A 24,033-nucleotide genomic window follows, 5' to 3' on the forward strand; every position below is an offset into this window, starting at 1 on the left:
ACAATTGCCAGTGTGTCGCCGCAAGCACTGCCACCTGGCGGGCGCCAGGTGTAAGTTCGTCAAATAATTCTTCATCGCTGGTCAGCCCCTTGGACAAATCTTCCCTCCGATAGCATGAAACCGGTACAAGAAAAGATGGCTGGATCAAATAACAACAATAGATGATTATTTTTGTGAAAATTCTGAACTACTGACAGCATACAGACGATGAGCTAAGACGAGTAGATAGAAGGACAGGAGCAAGCTGACAGAAGATACTGAGAAGCAAGGAAAAAAACTTTAATTTTTCATTACACTGAATAATGTCAAAAATGGGTCTACATGTTGCTTTCTTATATAGCCTACAATGTAAAGTTACATGCAACTGGAAAACTGCATGCAATAAATGGCTGAAGTGTAGCAAATTATTTAAATAAACATTACTTCTATTTGCTAAATGCTTGAGTAAATATAGTTTCACACGACTTTACTCAAAGTCAAAAAATGATGTCCAGATATTAATATTATAGCTTTTTAAGCTTTTGAAGGTAATCCACAGAGTTTATTTTAGTCATGCGTTTTTCGGACCACACTGCTTTCTTGTAAAATAATAATGGCAATAAGAAAAAAAAAAAATCAACTAAGATATCAGGAAAAGAATTATGGACTTGGTTCACCTTTGGGTCCAATTTGCAGATGCAAAGATGAGAAATGTTTATGTCTGCTTGCTAGAGTCCAGTTTGTGTCAGGTGAAGAAGAGTTGTACTTACTGAAACAGAAATAAAACAAGGCACTTTTAACATGACATTGGTCGTTTTTGTTGATTTATCAAACCAAAGCATGAAGGAATGAAAATGTGTGACATTAGAAAAACAACAAGAGCACAACCCTGAATAACAGCATCCTCTGAATAAAGTGCTAACAGACGCCGCCGTGGCCCTCAGACGGCTGACGTTCCTCAGACTCAACAGATTGCAGACAAGGAATGTGTTTGGGGTAAAAAGGAACGTGGATTTAATTCATCTCTGTCACATCTCCTTGAACTAAACGAGGATGTCACCATGGAAACAGACCGCAGTAATTAAGCTTTGCTCAGACATGTTTATGAGATATCATTGAACACTTGGTTGAATGGAAGTGTGTTTCCTGCCACAGATTGGGAACAAAAAGCAAAAAAATAAAACTTGACAAGATATTCATGCTGGTGCGATGTTTTTGAAAATGAAGTCGCCTCGCTTAAATTTCCAGAGGGATGAAAAACGTGTAACAACCACTCCGATTTCCTTTTTTCTGAAAGAAGTGCATCATAAAAACCTGTATTTATGTTTGAGGGGGAAAAAAAAACTTTTAAGGTGGAATATGCAAAAAAGCAAGATCAGTTTTGGAAGTCAGCCATCACTTAAATATGTGATATACAATCTCTGGAGGGGGTCCAACATATTTTCTGTGATATTTTCGAAAGGAAAGTTAGGAGGAAGTAATATTATTCACTTAAAAGTCCTAATGGCTGCAAAAGAATATATATTTAAAGCTGCTGTAATGATTAACAGTGAAACCCACAGTGGGGGAAAAATGACAAGTTAAGACCATAACCTCTATTGCTTTCCTTTTAAACCAGCTACATTTGTTGCTCCCCATTCGGTATAAAAGGATTTATCCACCAGTACAAGAGAGAGAGAGCAAGAGAGAGAGAGTTAATGTGAGGAGCTGGCGTTAAGACCACTCCTCCGTAGGTGAAGCAGCTCTGATGATGGATGGATGTTCAGATAAAGGTGCAGCAGAAGCTGCAGAGGAGCTCACAGTGACCCGCTGCGGTCGTTAGCATGTCCTTCCTCACAGATTTCCAAACATTCCCGTTCCTCACAGCCTCCGTCCACGGTAAGCTTAAGTTTTATTTCCCCTTTCTGATATTTTATTTCTGTTTAGGATAGATTACAAAATTGCATTCTGTGCCATAAGCATTTTTGTCTCTCTTCTCATTTGCTTCAAGATTAGAAATGCTGAAAATGATCGACAGAAGTGTTTCCTCTGTCAGGAATTTCCTGGCGGATGAGCAATAAAATGCCATCTGTGGAGAGAGTCAGCGGTCGGTAATTGGGTGTGGGAGTACAGAAGTGGAAAGAAAATATCTGCAGGACATTAAATGTTACACATGTAGTCTGAACTGTATGTCTGCATCCATGTAGATATTAGAGTCTGGCTGCAGTGATATGTTTGCACGTCTACATGTAGTAATGTAGAGTGGGATAATGTTACTGTTCAAAATAAAGCAGCCCAGTTGTTTAAAAATCACCAGAGGCAAAAATGAGTTAGCATTAGCCCGGCTCTGAAATATCTGATGTATTTTTTTTCTTTTCTTTTTTTGTATGTTTCTGGAATTTTTAAAAATGATTTCATGATACAAGTTCTCGATTTTATGCAGGAAAATACGCAGATGCTGAATGTCACCTGTTCTCTAAGAGCCATTAAGCTCACAGTATTATTTAGAACAAATTTATGCAACTCGTCAACACAAAAGTAATATGTGATTTTGGAGCTGAAGGAAAACGAAACATCGTTCTCAGAACGCCTGATGAAAAACTAAAATCTAGACAGTGTGGCATGCATGTGTACTCAGATCAATAAAGCAATTACATAAAACCTCTTGGAGTGCGTGTTCCCACCTGATTAGGTTTTTCTCCATGTTACACATTTCAGTTTCATAAACACGTCTGTGTGGAAAATTATTATTTTTTATCTCGCTTATTTTTCCAATTAATAAAGTTATTGAAATAATTTTTGATCCATTCCAATCGGCTTTTTTAAATTTCACATGCTCAACAAAACTGGCGTGACGCGTATCTAAGCTGTTCACTCATGTAAGAGCAGGTTTGTGATTAAAGCACAAACGTCCATCTGTTCCAACAAAGCGGCGCGTCAGCCGTTCCCCTGACAACCACGGCTAAGCTGCTGGCAACAACCGTCACACGGTGAAGAGGCTGCGGTCAGTCAATGACTACATTAGTTGCCGATTATTTTGATAATCTGTTAATCACAATTAATCACGATTAATTATTAATTTCAGTAATAATTCTATTTAGAAGCTAAGCTCTGTTTCCATGGTGATATCCTCATGGCATGTTTGTAGCTTTGTGTGGACAAGCGGTGGCCACTTCCTGCTCCTCTGTTGCCACCTGTGCTGAATCCCTCTTTTTTTTATCCTTCTCGTTGCAGACAACGGGCAAAATGCTTCCTCCTTCCAAACGTGCAGGAAATGAACGCCATTCCGTGTGAGTCCGCAGTGACCATGCGTGACCCGGTGGTGGACCCCCACGTCAACGTCACCTCCAACTGCTCTTTGGACGCGGAGGACGTCCCGCAGCTCCCCACCTTCACCACAGCGGCCAAAGTAAGAGTCATCATCACGTTCGTCCTGTGCGGCGCGTCGGCCTTCTGCAACCTGGCCGTGCTGTGGGCGGCGCACAGGGACGGGAAGCGGAAATCCCACGTCAGGGTGCTGATCGTCAACCTGACCGTGGCCGATCTGCTGGTGACCTTCGTGGTGATGCCCGTGGACGCGGCGTGGAACATCACCGTCCAGTGGCTCGCGGGGGACTTTGCGTGCAGGCTGCTGATGTTTCTGAAGCTGCTGGCCATGTACTCCTGCGCTTTCGTCACCGTGGTGATCAGCCTGGACAGGCAGGCCGCCATCCTCAACCCTCTGGCGATCAACAAGGCCCGGATGAGGAACAGGATCATGCTGGCGGTGGCGTGGGGTGTGAGTGTGGCGCTTTCGATCCCTCAGGTAAGGTCAGTCGTGCTTGGAAGGCAACATGACCGAAAGGTCAGGTCTGATGTCGGCGCTCGTATATTTCTAGACGTACCGTTTAGTTACTTCGCTCTCAGAAAGCCAAATGTGCCTATGCTGCATGCAGGGCAGGAACTATTGATTATTTTAGTAACCGATTATTCAGTTGATTAACTGATTAATTGAATGAAGGAAAAATTGGCCCGTTCTGCAGATTTTTCTTTCAACCACTTAAGGCTTTTTTTAAATGTAAAATATTAGAAATACATTACAAGAACCAACCGTCTCAGAGACAGTTTCTACCCGATAGCAATAACAAAACTAAATGCAATCAAAAACAACCATTAATCATCATAAATGATGTATGTGAGAATGTGGCTGTTCTTATTTATTAGTTTTTTTTGTTTGTTTTTTGTTTTTTTTTGTTTTTTTACCAGTTATTTGTTAATTCTTACATTGTGTGTGAATTGTGAGACAGTTACTTTTTGTTTTTAAGCATATGCACTGACTGATGGCACCTTTTAAATTTCGTTGTCCTTGTGACAATGACAATAAAGATTTATCCATCTACCTATTATCTATCTATCTAAAGATGCAAATAAACAAATAGTCCAGCATCTTTAAAAAAATGCAATAACATAGCATTTCTTTAGTGTATGCTTCTGATCATTAGCAGATTAATTGATTCATTTTTGCATTTTGCAATTAATAATTGGAGAGCAAAATGTGCTTTACAGGAGATTTTGTATTTTATAGAATCTGAACAAGATAACAACACAACAGGTCTACTTGAGGAGGTCTGGGTAAAAAATATTTACAGACAACAGAGAGACTCTATAGGCACCCTTCTGTCAAAATTTAATCGGAGTTTGATGGATGAGTAATTAAAGACCCTAATTAATTGATTGCTATTAATCCCCCCCCCCCCCCCACCCCCCCCCCCCACCCCACCCCCCCCCCCCCCCCCCCCCCCCCCCCCCCACCCACCCATCCCCCACTCCATCTGTTACGCCATCTGTTATTCCCGCTATGTGTTTTAAAAATAGTACAAGTATGAAAAAACATTGAGTTTTAAGAATAATACAATTAAAGTATGAAAAAACAATAAGTGTTAGATAATCTAGAATAATATAACATTATAGTATATTTAAATAGATTTGGGGTGTTGTAGTTACCTTTGGTTTTAAACAGAATATCTTCCTGATATGTGAAGCGGGAGATACGGTCCTACCATCTGTGTGAGGTGGGTTAAAAGCCCCTCAGGATGGTTCCCATGACCTCTGGTCACCACACGTGGCAAGCGTGATACTCTGTCTCCGGACAACTAATATCCAGTCAGGATATAGATCCGGTAGGTACAATTTAAAACATCACAGATTCGTTCTCTAGTTACCATGCTTATTGATTATCAGCTATCAGCGCCCAGATTCTACGCCCGAGAGGGGATCTTACCATCTGTGTGAGACGTTGTTGTAGTTACCTCTGGTTTTAAACAGAAGTGTGAGGTGGGTTAAAAGCCCCTCAGGATGATGACCTCTGATCACCATACTGGTTGACTATCAGCTATCAGCTCTCAGGATCTGCAGCACTCCATCTGTGTGCCAGTGGCACATGTGACCACTTGTGAGCAAATTAAAAACACAGTACAATTAGAGCACAAAAAACAATAAGTGATCATCAGTATCAAGATTAATACATAGATTTTCACCTTTCCTAGATAAGTTTAGATTTATCCATGCCATCTGTGTATGTGTGTATGCGTGCGAGGTGTGTGTCGGCGTGTGGGGGTGTGTGCGTCCAGGCGCAATAATAAACACATACCTCTAAAGAAAACCTACAGTTTAACTGTTTTACTATATTATTTAGGGTAGCACGACTAGTCGGTGCTGACTATGAGTTTGTGATTTCCTTCATCGCTTAAATTTTAAACTCTTATAGATTGTCTTTTTCTGTAACACTTGCTTTTTTCTTTTGGGGTTTGTTGCACAAATTCAAATATATGCCGGCTATCAGCCAAAAATTCAATCAGTGAATTTGTGTTTTTTCTTAAATACTCCCTCTCACCGAGGCTTACTTACATCTTCTGACAACTAGCCCCACTTATAATAACATTGACTAAGTTTGCTATTGGTACACTTTACCTAAAATTAAAAATTAAACATACTCACTACACAACCACGCTCCAAGAGTTGCTCATAACATGGTGAATTGTTTTGTTACCTTAAAAATGATCTGCAGCTTTTGTTCCTTGATGCTGTCTGTTCACTAACAGACAGTAAACCTCTTGTGATCGATAAGCTTATAAATGATCAATGTGAAGCATCAGTATGCGCTAAAGAAGATCATATCAGTCAGATTAAGTAAAATATCATTATACTCAAAGCAATCAAAATTATATTTCTCTGAAAGGTCTTTTTTTTTCTCAGGGAACTTAGACTGTATGAAAGGAATCAGTGAAATATACTATGAAATATTTAATCTGCTGCATTCCGATAATAAAACTTCAATTGTGAATTGAATGATTACGTTGCATCTAGATACAAAAGAATCAACCGTTAATTAGTAATCATACTGACTAACAAGATCTGAACAAACAAGAAACTTGACAACCTCAAGGGATTCTCACATTGGAGAATAAACCGTCTGACTTTCTTTAGCCACTAAATTTAACCTTACCAAAGTTTTGCCTCGGAGTAAACAGGTACTGAGTTTGAAGCGGATCAGACGCCTTCAGCCATCTGCTAAAGCTGGACTCCGGCCTTCCTCACTGTAAAATAAAACATTAGACTTAAAAAATAAGTTCAAGCGAACATCACTTAATTATCATCGACTTGTTGTTTGTACTCATCTTAAGCAAGTGGCAGGAACATTCGGATAAAAAAAAAAAGCTTTATAAGTTAATCTATTTAAGTTGAGTCCATGCAACAAGTAAAATAAAATAAAAAGTGAACTATTTGAAAGTAATGAGGATTTAGGGTGGTAAAAGTTGAACATTTTAACATGTCCAGACACTACACCATTTCTGCTCAAGCAAACCAAAAGGTTTTGAACAGAACAACCCTGTCAAATAATGAGACCGTGAATCTTTAATCTATGTAGCAAATATATTGCTGCTGCTGCTGTAGGCAGAAAATAAAATAAGTTTTACGGAGAATAATATTTTGGATGAGTTTAAGAATATTGTTTGCCAAAATCACACGGTGTAACTACACTTGTCTTTTATATGTAGCAGTAATTGAATCTTTTGAGGCAATTGGTTTGTATAAATTAAAGTAAATACGGTCTATTTTCCTGCTCCACATACTTAGCTAACAATGTGCCAGTTAGCTTCCCAGTCTGAACTTCTGGGCAATGTCTTGATTCAGTCAAATTTTCTATCTTGTATCTCCTGAACTCTGATATTTTGCTCGCTGGTCTTCAGCGTGCTTTGAATGCAGTATCTGGTTTCTCTTACTTTAACCCGCCCAACTTGCACCTGATTGGCATGTTAGCCTTTTGATTCCCTCCCAGCGAGGCGGTGCTTCACAAAGCAAACTGTTTGTCAAACTGTTGATCTGCCTCATGGCTGTTTTAGAAGATATGGTGACTGAGTTTAGACAGTACTAGCCAGCTCATGCAGCTTGTTTTTACTAGATGGCTGTCCTAAAAGTACATATCTTAAAAATATGAATAAATACGTACAATTCCATAATTATTCGATCCAACGGTTATAGAAGTTTTGTAATAATGCAATTCAGGTATTTTATATTTTCTGGACTAAAGGAGGATTTCAGTTCAACACCTGTGGTTTCTTAATGTAAGTGTTTCTGCTACTGGACAAGAAACAGGGTTAAAAGAGGATTTAGAAAGCAAAATACAAAGATGATAGTTGTTTTTACCGAGAGCAAGGCTGTGACTAGTTATCAGGATGGAATGAGACCTGTAATGAGACCTGTAAAATATTTTTGGACACAGCCATCCGCAGGAGCAAGATGAAGCAAGAACATCGCAACATCAGATGTATTTTTTCATCCTTCTATCCGTGATTTAAAACAATTTTTAATTTTGTGTCATCTTAAAGATGGAAAGAGTCAATTATTTTTTCACCCATGGAAAAGTGTAAAGTGTTTATTATGAGTAGGATTAACCAAGCTGAAGGAAAACGAAGAAAAAGGATAAATAAATATTCATCGATACAGAACCGAATCAGCAAATATGAACTTATGAAACTATTGAAACCTTGAAGAATTTTACATTGTGTAAGATATTTAAGAAAATAATATTGAATCTGCGTTCATGAATTTCTTTATTCGGTCGTTATCTGTAAAATACGTTTACCTTTTGTTTTGTTGAACACCAGACATCTCATCTCTTTTCCACAGTTTTTTCCCACTTAGTTCCACTACTGCTGTGGATTTTATAGTCAATGTTTAAAGCCAACAGAGTCTGAAGCGATGGAGGAAATTTACGTCAATATGGAACCTGTTGGAAAAACTGCATCTAATCACACAGGTAAGAACAAAGTTACAGAGAAATCTAGCATGTATTGAATTCAATTTTGCTAAGGTTGAGGTTTTTGTTAAGGTTGGAGCAGCTCCAAAGAGAGGCTCTGCCTCCGTGCGGCTGTCTGTTTGGGAATCCTGAATGTTTTACTTTTGGCTGAACTCATCGCCCTCAGTGTACACAGTGAGTCTTGTTTTAGTCATCTTACAGATGTAAAAAGACTAGATTTTGTGTTTCTGTTATATAAAAAAAAAAAGTCATTGTTCCCCTTCTAAAATCAAACTGACCAAATAGCAAAGGTTTAAAAAGAATAAAGCTTAGTGACTCAAAGTGCTGCAGAGAGGTGAAACATTACACATGAGTTTGATTCATTTCCAGCAATGGTTGCATTTGCAGCCATTTAGGTTAGCGTGTCTTTAATATCTTCTCTTTTTCAAACTATTTACCCAACGATTCATTGTTCAGTGTTACCTCAGTTTAAATTCTACAGGCATAACCAAAATCATGAAACAATTTTGTAAGTCTTAAGTGAAAACACGGTCTTGCCACTTCTTTTTGCAAACATGTTTGTTAATTTTTTTCTGCAGCTCATGACATGACAGCAGATTTTTCTGACATCAGCAACATTCTGACCGAGCAGAACAGCAGCAGCAAGTTTCCCTCCATGATCGCTAACTTCACTGAAACGACTCCACGAGCTGAAGACACTTTAAGGTTGGTCAAAAACTTTAAAAAATTTGGATCTCGTTAAAAATTGAATTCTACTCTGAATTGTAGAGTATAACTAATAACTTTCCTTTTTGGTCTAAATGAATATAATGTAAATGAACAACTTTTATTTTAATTTATTAAGCGCTCTATCATTTGCGTGTGCTGAAAAACAACGATGTAAAACAAACTAAACTTTGATTTTTTTCTCCTTAAAGGGAAATTGTGTCCTACAGAACGAACAAACATCAGTTGTTCCTGTTCATCCAAGGGCTGCGGAAGAAGAGAAGAGCAGATCCACTAGTGATGGACGATTAGGATCTGTGTTCACTGTGATATTATTCACCAACAATAATGTAGCTTACGGTGTTACATAAAACCCTAAAGATAAAATGTACACTTTCAACTGCTGTGACCTGCATCTAATAACACAACAATTTTACCGGTTGTACTCTGTGTTTTTCTTTCTTGTTAAAATTCTGACGTGATAAACAAACGTTTTTTTTGTTTGTTTGTTTTTTTTTTTTGTATTTTTGCGGAGAATCGGTTGTTGTGTTCTGATTGTGTATTAATGTGACTTTTACTACGAAACTTTATGGAGTTCCAGTTGTGTCCGGTAATATCGGATTAAGTTATATCTTGGTAAAATTATATTTCCAATTATTTACTATCATTTGTAATAAAGTGATGCCAACACCATGGATTCAACAGTGAGGAGTTTGTTCTAGTCATCTTAAAGATGGAAAGAGTCAATGTTGTGCTGATTCTGAGAAGCTGAATGAGTAACTGAATGACTTTTTATTCATGTCAGAGTTCAATCAGCGAGATTATTCATTTTGTGGTGATCCTAGTCTAAGAAAGAAAGAAACAAAGAAAGAAAGCAGCAAATGTACATGTTGGTTCCCCTGAAAATATGGATAAATTCAGTCATTGTAGGGTTAAAGTAATTTGAAGAGGGAGAAGCGTATAAACAAGTCAATGACGAGTCAGTGACATGATGCATTCTGCATTTTTAACTCGGTTAACTTAACGTTTTGGTTTTTTTTTACTGACTTTAATACATTTAAATCGCTACGTTGTTTGATAAGTAGAATGGAAATGACTTTTTTTGTAAACGGTCTTGTAAATTAGCGTTTTATAAATCAACTGAATTGAATTAAGAAATTTGACCATCGGATTGGACTGAAGAGAAATGATGAGCAATGTTTTATGGGTGGATGAAAGCAAAGATTGGTATTTTTGTAACATCAAAAGTTCATTTTTCAGGCAAAACTAAGAAATTTATAAAAATTTCAAATGGCATTTTCCTACATACCGTTGCCTGGTGTTTTAACAGGTAAAGGTAGTCAAAAACCATGATCTTAAATTTTATTTACAAAGCAATTTTCAAAGATATAAGTCTTAATATTCTGTACAACATCATTCACAGGTTACAAATACTAAAAAAGTCAAGCATCAGAATCACTAAAAACTCATGACAAAAAAAAAAACTTGTGACAGCAATCTTGCTCCTGAATTTGGGTCAGGAAAATAAAGCTAGAGAAGCAAACTCTTTCACAATTTAGATTTACAGATTCACAGGAAAAGCTACGTTTTCAACAACTATATAGATTTAGAAAAACAAAAAAACAAATTTTAGGCATAACTATTGTATTTTACCTGCCTCAGGGGCTTTGTTGGATCACTTTATGTAGCATGATTTAGTAGTAGCATCATGTAGTACGATAGTGACAGTGCAACATCAGTGTTTGGAATAAGTTTCGTATCTTTAATGGCAGGAAACATCATTTTTTACATCAGTGGGATGTTAAAAGTCTTGTATCTAAACATCTTATGGGTAGGTTTTTATTGTTTCCTTATTTATTGTTTCCTTAAAACTGTTTAAGGAGTGTTGATTTCATCCAAAATTTTAAGAGATTATAAAGGATTTAAAGCTAAAAAACCCACAATGAAAATGTGCTACACGGCATGCATTTGAAGCTTTGACCCAACACAGGGCAGGCTGTACACTGTGATGGAGATATTTGTCTCTTTAAAGATCTGTTCCAGGATCTTTGACACCTTTGACCACTGCAGCTGGTCCAGGCCACAGCCAATTCTGAGGGAGGAGATACGAGACAAACAAATTGATTAATTATTCCCAATAAAGAAGAAGATTTAAGGGTATTTATTATAGTCATTTATTCACAGTAGTTCCTACAAACCGAGGTATTGATATTCTATTGACACCATTTTCTAAGCAGTGAGATTTCATGTCTTCCAGACTCTGTCTTAGGTTGACATACGTGGGTTTCTGGCTGGCTTTTTTCTTTGTGATCTGAGACACATAATAGGAAAGATACAGTTACCAGATTAAATAATGAAACAGGTTTTGGTCCTATGCAGTATAATTGTGGTATGTTTACCAGCTAGTAGATGAAACGTTGATCATGTGTCAGGACAGCACACTGCCCCGGCAGCTTCTCTATTAGGACATAAAAAAAATACAAAACAGGATATGATTTAGCACTTGCTGTTGAAATCAGACATTTGAATGAACTGCAAAAACATAAAACATTTTTTCCAAAACAAAGATTTTAGTAACTAGTCTGACTCACTCTGCTCCTTTAACTCTGAGACTCGACCAAACTTCTTCTTGAACATCACCGCTATGCCTGCTCCCATGCGACAGTCTTCACTGATGCAGTGGGCCAAGGATTCATCGCGTGGACAGGAGAACAAATCTCCGGTGACATACTTCAATGTCCAGTTGGTTGATTGATAGAGTTTCTCAGTTTTGCCCATGTTCATACTTTCTTAAGCGCAACTTGGAGAAAACTATAACCACAAAGTACCAAATCGGTAACGGCGCTTACTACAGCCCTGCTTATCCCCTCTACATTTGGCCCCACACTAGGCTGTGTCTGTTTATGCCTTAAAGCACCACCCACTTTAGCTGAATTTTTTTCCAAATTTGTCCGGGGGTTGTTAGTCCCAGTAAACTACAAAAAGCTGGATTTTCTGTTTGCCTGAAAAATGAACTTTTGATGTATTTTTGTAACATCAAAAGTTCATTTTTCAGGCAAACAGAAAATCCAGCTTTTTGTAGTTTACTGGGACTAACAACCCCCGGACAAATTTGGAAAAAAATTCAGCTAAAGTGGGTGGTGCTTTAAGGCATAAACAGACACAGCCTAGTGTGGGGCCAAATGTAGAGGGGATAAGCAGGGCTGTAGTAAGCGCCGTTACCGATTTGGTACTTTGTGGTTATAGTTTTCTCCAAGTTGCGCTTAAGAAAGTATGAACATGGGCAAAACTGAGAAACTCTATCAATCAACCAACTGGACATTGAAGTATGTCACCGGAGATTTGTTCTCCTGTCCACGCGATGAATCCTTGGCCCACTGCATCAGTGAAGACTGTCGCATGGGAGCAGGCATAGCGGTGATGTTCAAGAAGAAGTTTGGTCGAGTCTCAGAGTTAAAGGAGCAGAGTGAGTCAGACTAGTTACTAAAATCTTTGTTTTGGAAAAAATGTTTTATGTTTTTGCAGTTCATTCAAATGTCTGATTTCAACAGCAAGTGCTAAATCATATCCTGTTTTGTATTTTTTTTATGTCCTAATAGAGAAGCTGCCGGGGCAGTGTGCTGTCCTGACACATGATCAACGTTTCATCTACTAGCTGGTAAACATACCACAATTATACTGCATAGGACCAAAACCTGTTTCATTATTTAATCTGGTAACTGTATCTTTCCTATTATGTGTCTCAGATCACAAAGAAAAAAGCCAGCCAGAAACCCACGTATGTCAACCTAAGACAGAGTCTGGAAGACATGAAATCTCACTGCTTAGAAAATGGTGTCAATAGAATATCAATACCTCGGTTTGTAGGAACTACTGTGAATAAATGACTATAATAAATACCCTTAAATCTTCTTCTTTATTGGGAATAATTAATCAATTTGTTTGTCTCGTATCTCCTCCCTCAGAATTGGCTGTGGCCTGGACCAGCTGCAGTGGTCAAAGGTGTCAAAGATCCTGGAACAGATCTTTAAAGAGACAAATATCTCCATCACAGTGTACAGCCTGCCCTGTGTTGGGTCAAAGCTTCAAATGCATGCCGTGTAGCACATTTTCATTGTGGGTTTTTTAGCTTTAAATCCTTTATAATCTCTTAAAATTTTGGATGAAATCAACACTCCTTAAACAGTTTTAAGGAAACAATAAATAAGGAAACAATAAAAACCTACCCATAAGATGTTTAGATACAAGACTTTTAACATCCCACTGATGTAAAAAATGATGTTTCCTGCCATTAAAGATACGAAACTTATTCCAAACACTGATGTTGCACTGTCACTATCGTACTACATGATGCTACTACTAAATCATGCTACATAAAGTGATCCAACAAAGCCCCTGAGGCAGGTAAAATACAATAGTTATGCCTAAAATTTGTTTTTTTGTTTTTCTAAATCTATATAGTTGTTGAAAACGTAGCTTTTCCTGTGAATCTGTAAATCTAAATTGTGAAAGAGTTTGCTTCTCTAGCTTTATTTTCCTGACCCAAATTCAGGAGCAAGATTGCTGTCACAAGTTTTTTTTTTTGTCATGAGTTTTTAGTGATTCTGATGCTTGACTTTTTTAGTATTTGTAACCTGTGAATGATGTTGTACAGAATATTAAGACTTATATCTTTGAAAATTGCTTTGTAAATAAAATTTAAGATCATGGTTTTTGACTACCTTTACCTGTTAAAACACCAGGCAACGGTATGTAGGAAAATGCCATTTGAAATTTTTATAAATTTCTTAGTTTTGCCTGAAAAATGAACTTTTGATGTTACAAAAATACCAATCTTTGCTTTCATCCACCCATAAAACATTGCTCATCATTTCTCTTCAGTCCAATCCGATGGTCAAATTTCTTAATTCAATTCAGTTGATTTATAAAACGCTAATTTACAAGACCGTTTACAAAAAAAGTCATTTCCATTCTACTTATCAAACAACGTAGCGATTTAAATGTATTAAAGTCAGTAAAAAAAAACCAAAACGTTAAGTTAACCGAGTTAAAAATGCAGAATGCATCATGTCACTGACTCGTCATTGACTTGTTTATACGCTTCTCCCTCTTCAAATTACTTTAACCCTACAATGACTGAATTTATCCATATTTTCAGGGGAACCAACATGTACATTTGCTGCTTTCTTTCTTTGTTTCTTTCTTTCTTAGACTAGGATCACCACAAAATGAATAATCTCGCTGATTGAACTCTGACATGAATAAAAAGTCATTCAGTTACTCATTCAGCTTCTCAGAATCAGCACAACATTGACTCTTTCCATCTTTAAGATGACTAGAACAAACTCCTCACTGTTGAATCCATGGTGTTGGCATCACTTTATTACAAATGATAGTAAATAATTGGAAATATAATTTTACCAAGATATAACTTAATCCGATATTACCGGACACAACTGGAACTCCATAAAGTTTCGTAGTAAAAGTCACATTAATACACAATCAGAACACAACAACCGATTCTCCGCAAAAATACAAAAAAAAAAACAAACAAACAAAAAAAACGTTTGTTTATCACGTCAGAATTTTAACAAGAAAGAAAAACACAGAGTACAACCGGTAAAATTGTTGTGTTATTAGATGCAGGTCACAGCAGTTGAAAGTGTACATTTTATCTTTAGGGTTTTATGTAACACCGTAAGCTACATTATTGTTGGTGAATAATATCACAGTGAACACAGATCCTAATCGTCCATCACTAGTGGATCTGCTCTTCTCTTCTTCCGCAGCCCTTGGATGAACAGGAACAACTGATGTTTGTTCGTTCTGTAGGACACAATTTCCCTTTAAGGAGAAAAAAATCAAAGTTTAGTTTGTTTTACATCGTTGTTTTTCAGCACACGCAAATGATAGAGCGCTTAATAAATTAAAATAAAAGTTGTTCATTTACATTATATTCATTTAGACCAAAAAGGAAAGTTATTAGTTATACTCTACAATTCAGAGTAGAATTCAATTTTTAACGAGATCCAAATTTTTTAAAGTTTTTGACCAACCTTAAAGTGTCTTCAGCTCGTGGAGTCGTTTCAGTGAAGTTAGCGATCATGGAGGGAAACTTGCTGCTGCTGTTCTGCTCGGTCAGAATGTTGCTGATGTCAGAAAAATCTGCTGTCATGTCATGAGCTGCAGAAAAAAATTAACAAACATGTTTGCAAAAAGAAGTGGCAAGACCGTGTTTTCACTTAAGACTTACAAAATTGTTTCATGATTTTGGTTATGCCTGTAGAATTTAAACTGAGGTAACACTGAACAATGAATCGTTGGGTAAATAGTTTGAAAAAGAGAAGATATTAAAGACACGCTAACCTAAATGGCTGCAAATGCAACCATTGCTGGAAATGAATCAAACTCATGTGTAATGTTTCACCTCTCTGCAGCACTTTGAGTCACTAAGCTTTATTCTTTTTAAACCTTTGCTATTTGGTCAGTTTGATTTTAGAAGGGGAACAATGACTTTTTTTTTTTTATATAACAGAAACACAAAATCTAGTCTTTTTACATCTGTAAGATGACTAAAACAAGACTCACTGTGTACACTGAGGGCGATGAGTTCAGCCAAAAGTAAAACATTCAGGATTCCCAAACAGACAGCCGCACGGAGGCAGAGCCTCTCTTTGGAGCTGCTCCAACCTTAACAAAAACCTCAACCTTAGCAAAATTGAATTCAATACATGCTAGATTTCTCTGTAACTTTGTTCTTACCTGTGTGATTAGATGCAGTTTTTCCAACAGGTTCCATATTGACGTAAATTTCCTCCATCGCTTCAGACTCTGTTGGCTTTAAACATTGACTATAAAATCCACAGCAGTAGTGGAACTAAGTGGGAAAAAACTGTGGAAAAGAGATGAGATGTCTGGTGTTCAACAAAACAAAAGGTAAACGTATTTTACAGATAACGACCGAATAAAGAAATTCATGAACGCAGATTCAATATTATTTTCTTAAATATCTTACACAATGTAAAATTCTTCAAGGTTTCAATAGTTTCATAAGTTCATATTTGCTGATTCGGTTCTGTATCGATGAATATTTATTTATCCTTTTTCTTCGTTTTCCTTCAGCTTGGTTAATCCTACTCATAATAAACACTTTACACTTTTCCATGGGTGAAAAAATAATTGACTCTTTCCATCTTTAAGATGACACAAAATTAAAAATTGTTTTAAATCACGGATAGAAGGATGAAAAAATACATCTGATGTTGCGATGTTCTTGCTTCATCTTGCTCCTGCGGATGGCTGTGTCCAAAAATATTTTACAGGTCTCATTACAGGTCTCATTCCATCCTGATAACTAGTCACAGCCTTGCTCTCGGTAAAAACAACTATCATCTTTGTATTTTGCTTTCTAAATCCTCTTTTAACCCTGTTTCTTGTCCAGTAGCAGAAACACTTACATTAAGAAACCACAGGTGTTGAACTGAAATCCTCCTTTAGTCCAGAAAATATAAAATACCTGAATTGCATTATTACAAAACTTCTATAACCGTTGGATCGAATAATTATGGAATTGTACGTATTTATTCATATTTTTAAGATATGTACTTTTAGGACAGCCATCTAGTAAAAACAAGCTGCATGAGCTGGCTAGTACTGTCTAAACTCAGTCACCATATCTTCTAAAACAGCCATGAGGCAGATCAACAGTTTGACAAACAGTTTGCTTTGTGAAGCACCGCCTCGCTGGGAGGGAATCAAAAGGCTAACATGCCAATCAGGTGCAAGTTGGGCGGGTTAAAGTAAGAGAAACCAGATACTGCATTCAAAGCACGCTGAAGACCAGCGAGCAAAATATCAGAGTTCAGGAGATACAAGATAGAAAATTTGACTGAATCAAGACATTGCCCAGAAGTTCAGACTGGGAAGCTAACTGGCACATTGTTAGCTAAGTATGTGGAGCAGGAAAATAGACCGTATTTACTTTAATTTATACAAACCAATTGCCTCAAAAGATTCAATTACTGCTACATATAAAAGACAAGTGTAGTTACACCGTGTGATTTTGGCAAACAATATTCTTAAACTCATCCAAAATATTATTCTCCGTAAAACTTATTTTATTTTCTGCCTACAGCAGCAGCAGCAATATATTTGCTACATAGATTAAAGATTCACGGTCTCATTATTTGACAGGGTTGTTCTGTTCAAAACCTTTTGGTTTGCTTGAGCAGAAATGGTGTAGTGTCTGGACATGTTAAAATGTTCAACTTTTACCACCCTAAATCCTCATTACTTTCAAATAGTTCACTTTTTATTTTATTTTACTTGTTGCATGGACTCAACTTAAATAGATTAACTTATAAAGCTTTTTTTTTTTATCCGAATGTTCCTGCCACTTGCTTAAGATGAGTACAAACAACAAGTCGATGATAATTAAGTGATGTTCGCTTGAACTTATTTTTTAAGTCTAATGTTTTATTTTACAGTGAGGAAGGCCGGAGTCCAGCTTTAGCAGATGGCTGAAGGCGTCTGATCCGCTTCAAACTCAGTACCTGTTTACTCCGAGGCAAAACTTTGGTAAGGTTAAATTTAGTGGCTAAAGAAAGTCAGACGGTTTATTCTCCAATGTGAGAATCCCTTGAGGTTGTCAAGTTTCTTGTTTGTTCAGATCTTGTTAGTCAGTATGATTACTAATTAACGGTTGATTCTTTTGTATCTAGATGCAACGTAATCATTCAATTCACAATTGAAGTTTTATTATCGGAATGCAGCAGATTAAATATTTCATAGTATATTTCACTGATTCCTTTCATACAGTCTAAGTTCCCTGAGAAAAAAAAAGACCTTTCAGAGAAATATAATTTTGATTGCTTTGAGTATAATGATATTTTACTTAATCTGACTGATATGATCTTCTTTAGCGCATACTGATGCTTCACATTGATCATTTATAAGCTTATCGATCACAAGAGGTTTACTGTCTGTTAGTGAACAGACAGCATCAAGGAACAAAAGCTGCAGATCATTTTTAAGGTAACAAAACAATTCACCATGTTATGAGCAACTCTTGGAGCGTGGTTGTGTAGTGAGTATGTTTAATTTTTAATTTTAGGTAAAGTGTACCAATAGCAAACTTAGTCAATGTTATTATAAGTGGGGCTAGTTGTCAGAAGATGTAAGTAAGCCTCGGTGAGAGGGAGTATTTAAGAAAAAACACAAATTCACTGATTGAATTTTTGGCTGATAGCCGGCATATATTTGAATTTGTGCAACAAACCCCAAAAGAAAAAAGCAAGTGTTACAGAAAAAGACAATCTATAAGAGTTTAAAATTTAAGCGATGAAGGAAATCACAAACTCATAGTCAGCACCGACTAGTCGTGCTACCCTAAATAATATAGTAAAACAGTTAAACTGTAGGTTTTCTTTAGAGGTATGTGTTTATTATTGCGCCTGGACGCACACACCCCCACACGCCGACACACACCTCGCACGCATACACACATACACAGATGGCATGGATAAATCTAAACTTATCTAGGAAAGGTGAAAATCTATGTATTAATCTTGATACTGATGATCACTTATTGTTTTTTGTGCTCTAATTGTACTGTGTTTTTAATTTGCTCACAAGTGGTCACATGTGCCACTGGCACACAGATGGAGTGCTGCAGATCCTGAGAGCTGATAGCTGATAGTCAACCAGTATGGTGATCAGAGGTCATCATCCTGAGGGGCTTTTAACCCACCTCACACTTCTGTTTAAAACCAGAGGTAACTACAACAACGTCTCACACAGATGGTAAGATCCCCTCTCGGGCGTAGAATCTGGGCGCTGATAGCTGATAATCAATAAGCATGGTAACTAGAGAACGAATCTGTGATGTTTTAAATTGTACCTACCGGATCTATATCCTGACTGGATATTAGTTGTCCGGAGACAGAGTATCACGCTTGCCACGTGTGGTGACCAGAGGTCATGGGAACCATCCTGAGGGGCTTTTAACCCACCTCACACAGATGGTAGGACCGTATCTCCCGCTTCACATATCAGGAAGATATTCTGTTTAAAACCAAAGGTAACTACAACACCCCAAATCTATTTAAATATACTATAATGTTATATTATTCTAGATTATCTAACACTTATTGTTTTTTCATACTTTAATTGTATTATTCTTAAAACTCAATGTTTTTTCATACTTGTACTATTTTTAAAACACATAGCGGGAATAACAGATGGCGTAACAGATGGAGTGGGGGATGGGTGGGTGGGGGGGGGGGGGGGGGGGGGGGGGGGGGGGGGGGGGGGGGGGGGGGGGGGGGGGGGGGGGGGGGGGGGGGGGGGGGGGGGGGGGGGGATTAATAGCAATCAATTAATTAGGGTCTTTAATTACTCATCCATCAAACTCCGATTAAATTTTGACAGAAGGGTGCCTATAGAGTCTCTCTGACAACATTTTAAATATTAAATGCAAACGTACATATGTTTTATACAGTTTTGGCTTAATGACTGATTTGAGTGTGTTGTTCTTTCAGCAAACGTCTTTCTTTGAATCTTCATAGTGTAGCTAACGATTAATCTAAATTAGTTGATAATTATTTCAATAATTAATCATTTCAGGCCTATGTGCATGTGATTTAATGATTTCCATTTGAGCTAATCTTTAACCACCTTCTAACTACCAAACCAACTGTTGAAAAAGCTTCTTTTTTTCTTTTTTTTTTTTTTGCGCAAACCTCAATCCATTTTACAGAACTTCAACAGAGATTTTATATAACAGAACAACACAAAGTAGCATGCAGCAAAAGGGAACCAGTTTTCAAAGGTTGCAACTAAAATGGGAAAGTTTGTAAACGAGATGGGCACATCCAGAAACGTCCTTTCTTTTCGACGCTCTTCCACAAAGGCCATAGCCGTATGGGACATGACTTAAACCCGTCACGTAGTTTGGTATCAGGCTCCATATTTAAATGAGCTGAATACAAATGCATGCCACACCTTTCAGATCGTTATTTGAAAAAAATGCTCCAAAAACACGTCACCATTTCACCACGCTGAAGTTGTGCGCAACTTTGTGTTGTTCTGGCGCATAAAATCTAAATGAAAAAAACCTGCTCTTTTCAAGGCAACACAAATCAGTTTCAGTTCTATTATTTTAGGCATCAAGAAAGTGAAAGCACTAGAGAAGGCATTAAAGATATAGAGGATAATATATTTTAGAGTTTTATAATAAACTAATGGGAGAATAAATACAAAAACTGCCGATTAGCTCACAATACAAATACTAGAGTGTAGAGCAGGAATGAGAAGGATTGTTCTGGAGTACAATAACAGATATGGAAGTTGTCGAGTCTTAGCGAAGTTGGATTCCTTACGATGTTCACTCTTGAGGTCAAATGATGTCACTCTGAACAGAAGATCCCAAAAGTCACAGAAACATCATATCATGCTCCAGTTAGCATGTGAAATATCAAAGCTCATGACTGCCAAAAAAGGAAAAAAAGACAAAAAAAAAAAACCCCTGAAGATATTTGGCTTTTTGAAAGTTGAGAATCTTTTATTTTTGAAATGACATGTCAGCACAACCAACCTGGACCGACAAATCTCAATCTGAATAAACTACAAGATCTTGGAACAGTTTCCTTTGAGCAGACGTCACAGAAGCCGAAATCTTTAGCCAGCAAATCAACACAAACTTCTCATTTAAAATCAAGCGTTGTGTTTGATTTTGTGGTGATATTCTCTGAAGATATCTTCAGAGTTATACATAAACAATGTTCCAACTCTCATTGCTTAGAAGCAATAAAGTACAAAAATAAGTAAATAAATAAATAATTGACCAAAAATCCCCCCAAACTGTTCTAGTCAACTTGTTGACTAGTTCTGTTTAGAAAAGTATATTCCTGTGTTAGAATGTCCCAGTCAAAGCCCAGACCAAAATCCGGCAAGACTTAAAAATAGTTTTTCAAAGACTCACCAGGAAATCTGTCTGAGTTTAAACTATTTGGGCAAAAAATGTCAGTCTCTGGATGTATAAATCGGACAGAAACAGACATCAAAACACAGCGAAAGGTGGATTCAGTATTAAGTCATGGGAGGCTGAAATCACCCTGAGCTGTTCAGTGTTTGCTTGTCAAAACAAACACACACAAAAAGACCTCTCACATTTAATCCCAATAAGATATATCAACTTATGTTGTCAAAAAAAAAGATGAAAGGCATGAATAAATCTACGGGATACTGTAAAATGTTCATTCTTGAGTTTTTATGAGGTAAATAAACCAAACCACGGCCTCTCCCAATTTTATGGCTGGTATGATTCAGAGGGAGGAACAAAGGGGTGTTAGACTGCCGTCAGGTTATGCTATGAGACAGAGAGGAAAGTTGCACCCTGCTACTTTTCCCACACAGATTCACCCTGGCAGTGGAGATTTCACAGCAGTGACTGTTAGCATAAATCCTTGGGTTGCACCACGTTTCCATTTAGCCTTGCGAAAAGAAGACAAAAAGTGAAGCGAAGTGTGTCACGGGTGATGGATTAGGAAAACGATCCGTCACAGAGAAACAAATCATTTAAGAAGACAATGACCCGTGTTGGACTTGGCAGCAGATTTCAGTACGAGCTGCAACTATTTTACACACCAGTTATGGGAGTTCCTGTCAATCCACGCCACCTTTGAGCTTCTTGGTGAGACAGATCACGCTCCTGTTTGCCCAGGCGAAGCATGTGAACATAAGATAAGATAAATCTTTATTGTCATTGTCACAAGAACAACGAAATTCATAACTCACATACCAGTGAGTTATGAAGTTATGAAGTTATAAAACAGTTTTTAAAAATATAATGCCAGACTGGTCATTTCAACGGACTAAAATGGCTTTCCTCCTCAGATCTTCCTGTTTCACAACGTGACCATCGTCCATCCTGAGAAGTTCACCCAGTGCACCACGCGGGGAAGCTTCGCCACGCGTTGGCACGAGACGGCCTACAACATGTTCACCTTTTCCTGCCTGTTCCTGCTGCCGCTGGTCATCATGATCACCTGCTACGCCAGGATCTTCCATGAGATCTCCAAACGACTGGAAAAGGACAACCGTAAGTCTGAACTTGCGTGAATCGGTTCGCCTCGCTACGTTCCAAAAAAAAAAGGTAGCACCAGCGACTCTTTGTGCAAGGGAGCTGACACGGGTCTAGCATGAAACAGATGAGTTCATCTGAGGAGATGTGGAGCAGCCGAGGAAGAACGTAAGCATGAAAACTGAGGGAGGGAGACTGTTAACACAGACGGAGCTGAACTTAGGCCACGATCCACTTCCCATTCGGAAAGGTCAACTGGAACGCCCTCCCAAGTCAGGGAGCAACTCCGACTAATCCCAATTACGACTTGTAAGGCACAGTTGGCCGCTCCTCGCATAAACAGTCGTAGCGAAACGTGGCGGAGACTTGTTTATTTTACGGAATATATGAGAGCGAAACGACTGGAAGCAAAGCTTAGAATTATCTCCGTGAGCGGTACTGCAAGTAACGATTATGGGCGTCGCCGTGCTGAAATTCTGACTTATCGACTAGAATGCCGTGACCTCGGGTCTGACATCAAACCCAGCTCCGAGTTATGACATGCCAGCCAACTGGAATGCAGCATAAAACTCAAAAGGAGCTACAAACAGAGGGGAAATGACTAACGCAGCTTTAGGAAAATCTATTTAATTGCACTAAAAACAGAGCACCGAAAGAAATGAACTAAAATGGCAACATCTTTCTAACAATAATGAACAGAAAAATGAACTGAATATGACATATAGAACATAAATGAACAAGGAAAATGATCCAAACCCAAACAACCACAATCCTAATAAACAGGGACTGGATACAAATGACCTGTTTTTATTCTCTAACTTACTTGATGGGTAAGATGAACAGTTTCACGAGGTTTTGTTCATATAGAGCAGCAGAGAGCAAGGAGGGGTGTACATGAGCCTGATTAACAACACTAATGCCCTCCTCCTGGCTCTGATTGGTTGCTTCTAGCTGGCACTGGGAGCACCGGGAGAAGGAAGAGGAGCTCGAATTTTTCTTTTTTTTGCAGATTATCTGTTTTATGACTTGGCGATTATTGTGTACGGACAGTTATAACAAATATGGGGGAAAAAAAACATTGTTTATAAAAGTTACACATTCCCTTTGCAGCTTTGAGGCCTCAACTTTGAACTGGTTTGTTGCTGAAAATGTGCTGCATAAATAAAATTACCTTAGTTTACATCTACAAAGTGTGGCCTGCTTCCTGTAGCTCTCATTTCATCACTCCACCAATCTTGAAATAACCTTATGTCCTGCTCATAGAACAAACAATCATACTTTTATTTGTTCAACAAATCTTAAACCACAGTAAACCTAGTCTCGTCTCTCCCCAGTGCCCACCAGCGGAGTACGTCTGAGGTGCTCCAAAAACAACATCCCTAAGGCCCGGATGAGAACGTTAAAAATGAGCGTCGTGATCGTCTCGTCTTTCATCGTCTGCTGGACTCCGTACTACCTGCTGGGCCTCTGGTACTGGTTCTTTCCCGACCACCTGGAGGACAAGGTGTCCCACTCGCTGACCCACATCCTGTTCATCTTCGGGCTGGTAAACGCCTGCCTGGACCCGCTAATCTACGGCCTGTTCACCATCCACTTCAGGAAGGGGCTCCGGAGGTACTACCCCAACGCCGCCTCCGCCGGCGACGCGGAAAACACCACCGTCTTAACGGGATCGTTCACGTCTCCGGCCCTCTCGCTGTCCCTGAGGAGAGAGTTGAGGCGCCTCAGTCAGGAAAAGCTGGTGCTTTGCGGCGACGGCCACAGGAAAGCAGGGCCTCCCTCGCTAAGCAGCAGCTTTCTGGCAGAGGACAGAGATGTTCAGCAGTCCAGTCCCGAGAGCATCTTGTGAGAAACATGATGAAAAGCTGGGCGATAAATCGATTTGATCAATTAAATCACATTTTTGCTTTTTGAAGACTGGACTTTTTTTTTTGTTTTTTTCCACCAATGCACTCGTTGGGTTTCTATAGTTCAAAGTGATGTCGGCGCC

At 38.2% G+C, this 24,033-nt stretch overlaps 1 protein-coding gene and 2 pseudogenes across 3 annotated transcripts; 2 read left to right on the forward strand and 1 right to left on the reverse strand.

Moving 5' to 3' along the window:
• Positions 1 to 1,682: 1,682 nt before the first annotated feature.
• On the forward strand, positions 1,683 to 23,958 carry LOC102222539 (gonadotropin-releasing hormone II receptor-like). Of its 3 annotated transcripts, none has more exons than XM_023332558.1 (5): positions 1,683 to 1,857; positions 1,970 to 2,962; positions 3,193 to 3,763; positions 21,857 to 22,061; positions 23,378 to 23,958. In XM_023332558.1, exons 3-5 carry the CDS (start codon positions 3,233 to 3,235, stop codon positions 23,890 to 23,892), a joined length of 1,251 nt encoding a protein of 416 aa, XP_023188326.1. In that variant the 5' UTR covers positions 1,683 to 1,857; positions 1,970 to 2,962; positions 3,193 to 3,232; the 3' UTR covers positions 23,893 to 23,958. The 3 variants fall into 3 exon arrangements, with proteins under 3 accessions (XP_023188326.1, XP_023188327.1, XP_023188325.1); XM_023332559.1 differs by having other exon boundaries at positions 1,970 to 2,065; XM_023332557.1 differs by lacking the exon at positions 1,970 to 2,962.
• LOC111608344 lies at positions 10,916 to 11,961 on the reverse strand (annotated as a pseudogene).
• Positions 12,016 to 13,066, forward strand: LOC111608385 (annotated as a pseudogene).
• Positions 23,959 to 24,033: the final 75 nt, after the last annotated feature.

This window comes from Xiphophorus maculatus, chromosome 4, assembly GCF_002775205.1.
Source record: "Xiphophorus maculatus strain JP 163 A chromosome 4, X_maculatus-5.0-male, whole genome shotgun sequence".
NCBI lineage: Eukaryota > Metazoa > Chordata > Actinopteri > Cyprinodontiformes > Poeciliidae > Xiphophorus > Xiphophorus maculatus.

Coding starts and splice junctions, on each gene's coding strand:
- LOC102222539 (XM_023332558.1), top strand. CDS start 3,233: ATGAACGCCATTCCGTGTGAGTCCGCAGTGACCATGCGTGACCCGGTG. Junction 3,764..21,856: donor TGGCGCTTTCGATCCCTCAG/GTAAGGTCAGTC, acceptor TTTCCTCCTCAG/ATCTTCCTGTTTCACAACGT. Junction 22,062..23,377: donor ACGACTGGAAAAGGACAACC/GTAAGTCTGAAC, acceptor GTCTCTCCCCAG/TGCCCACCAGCGGAGTACGT.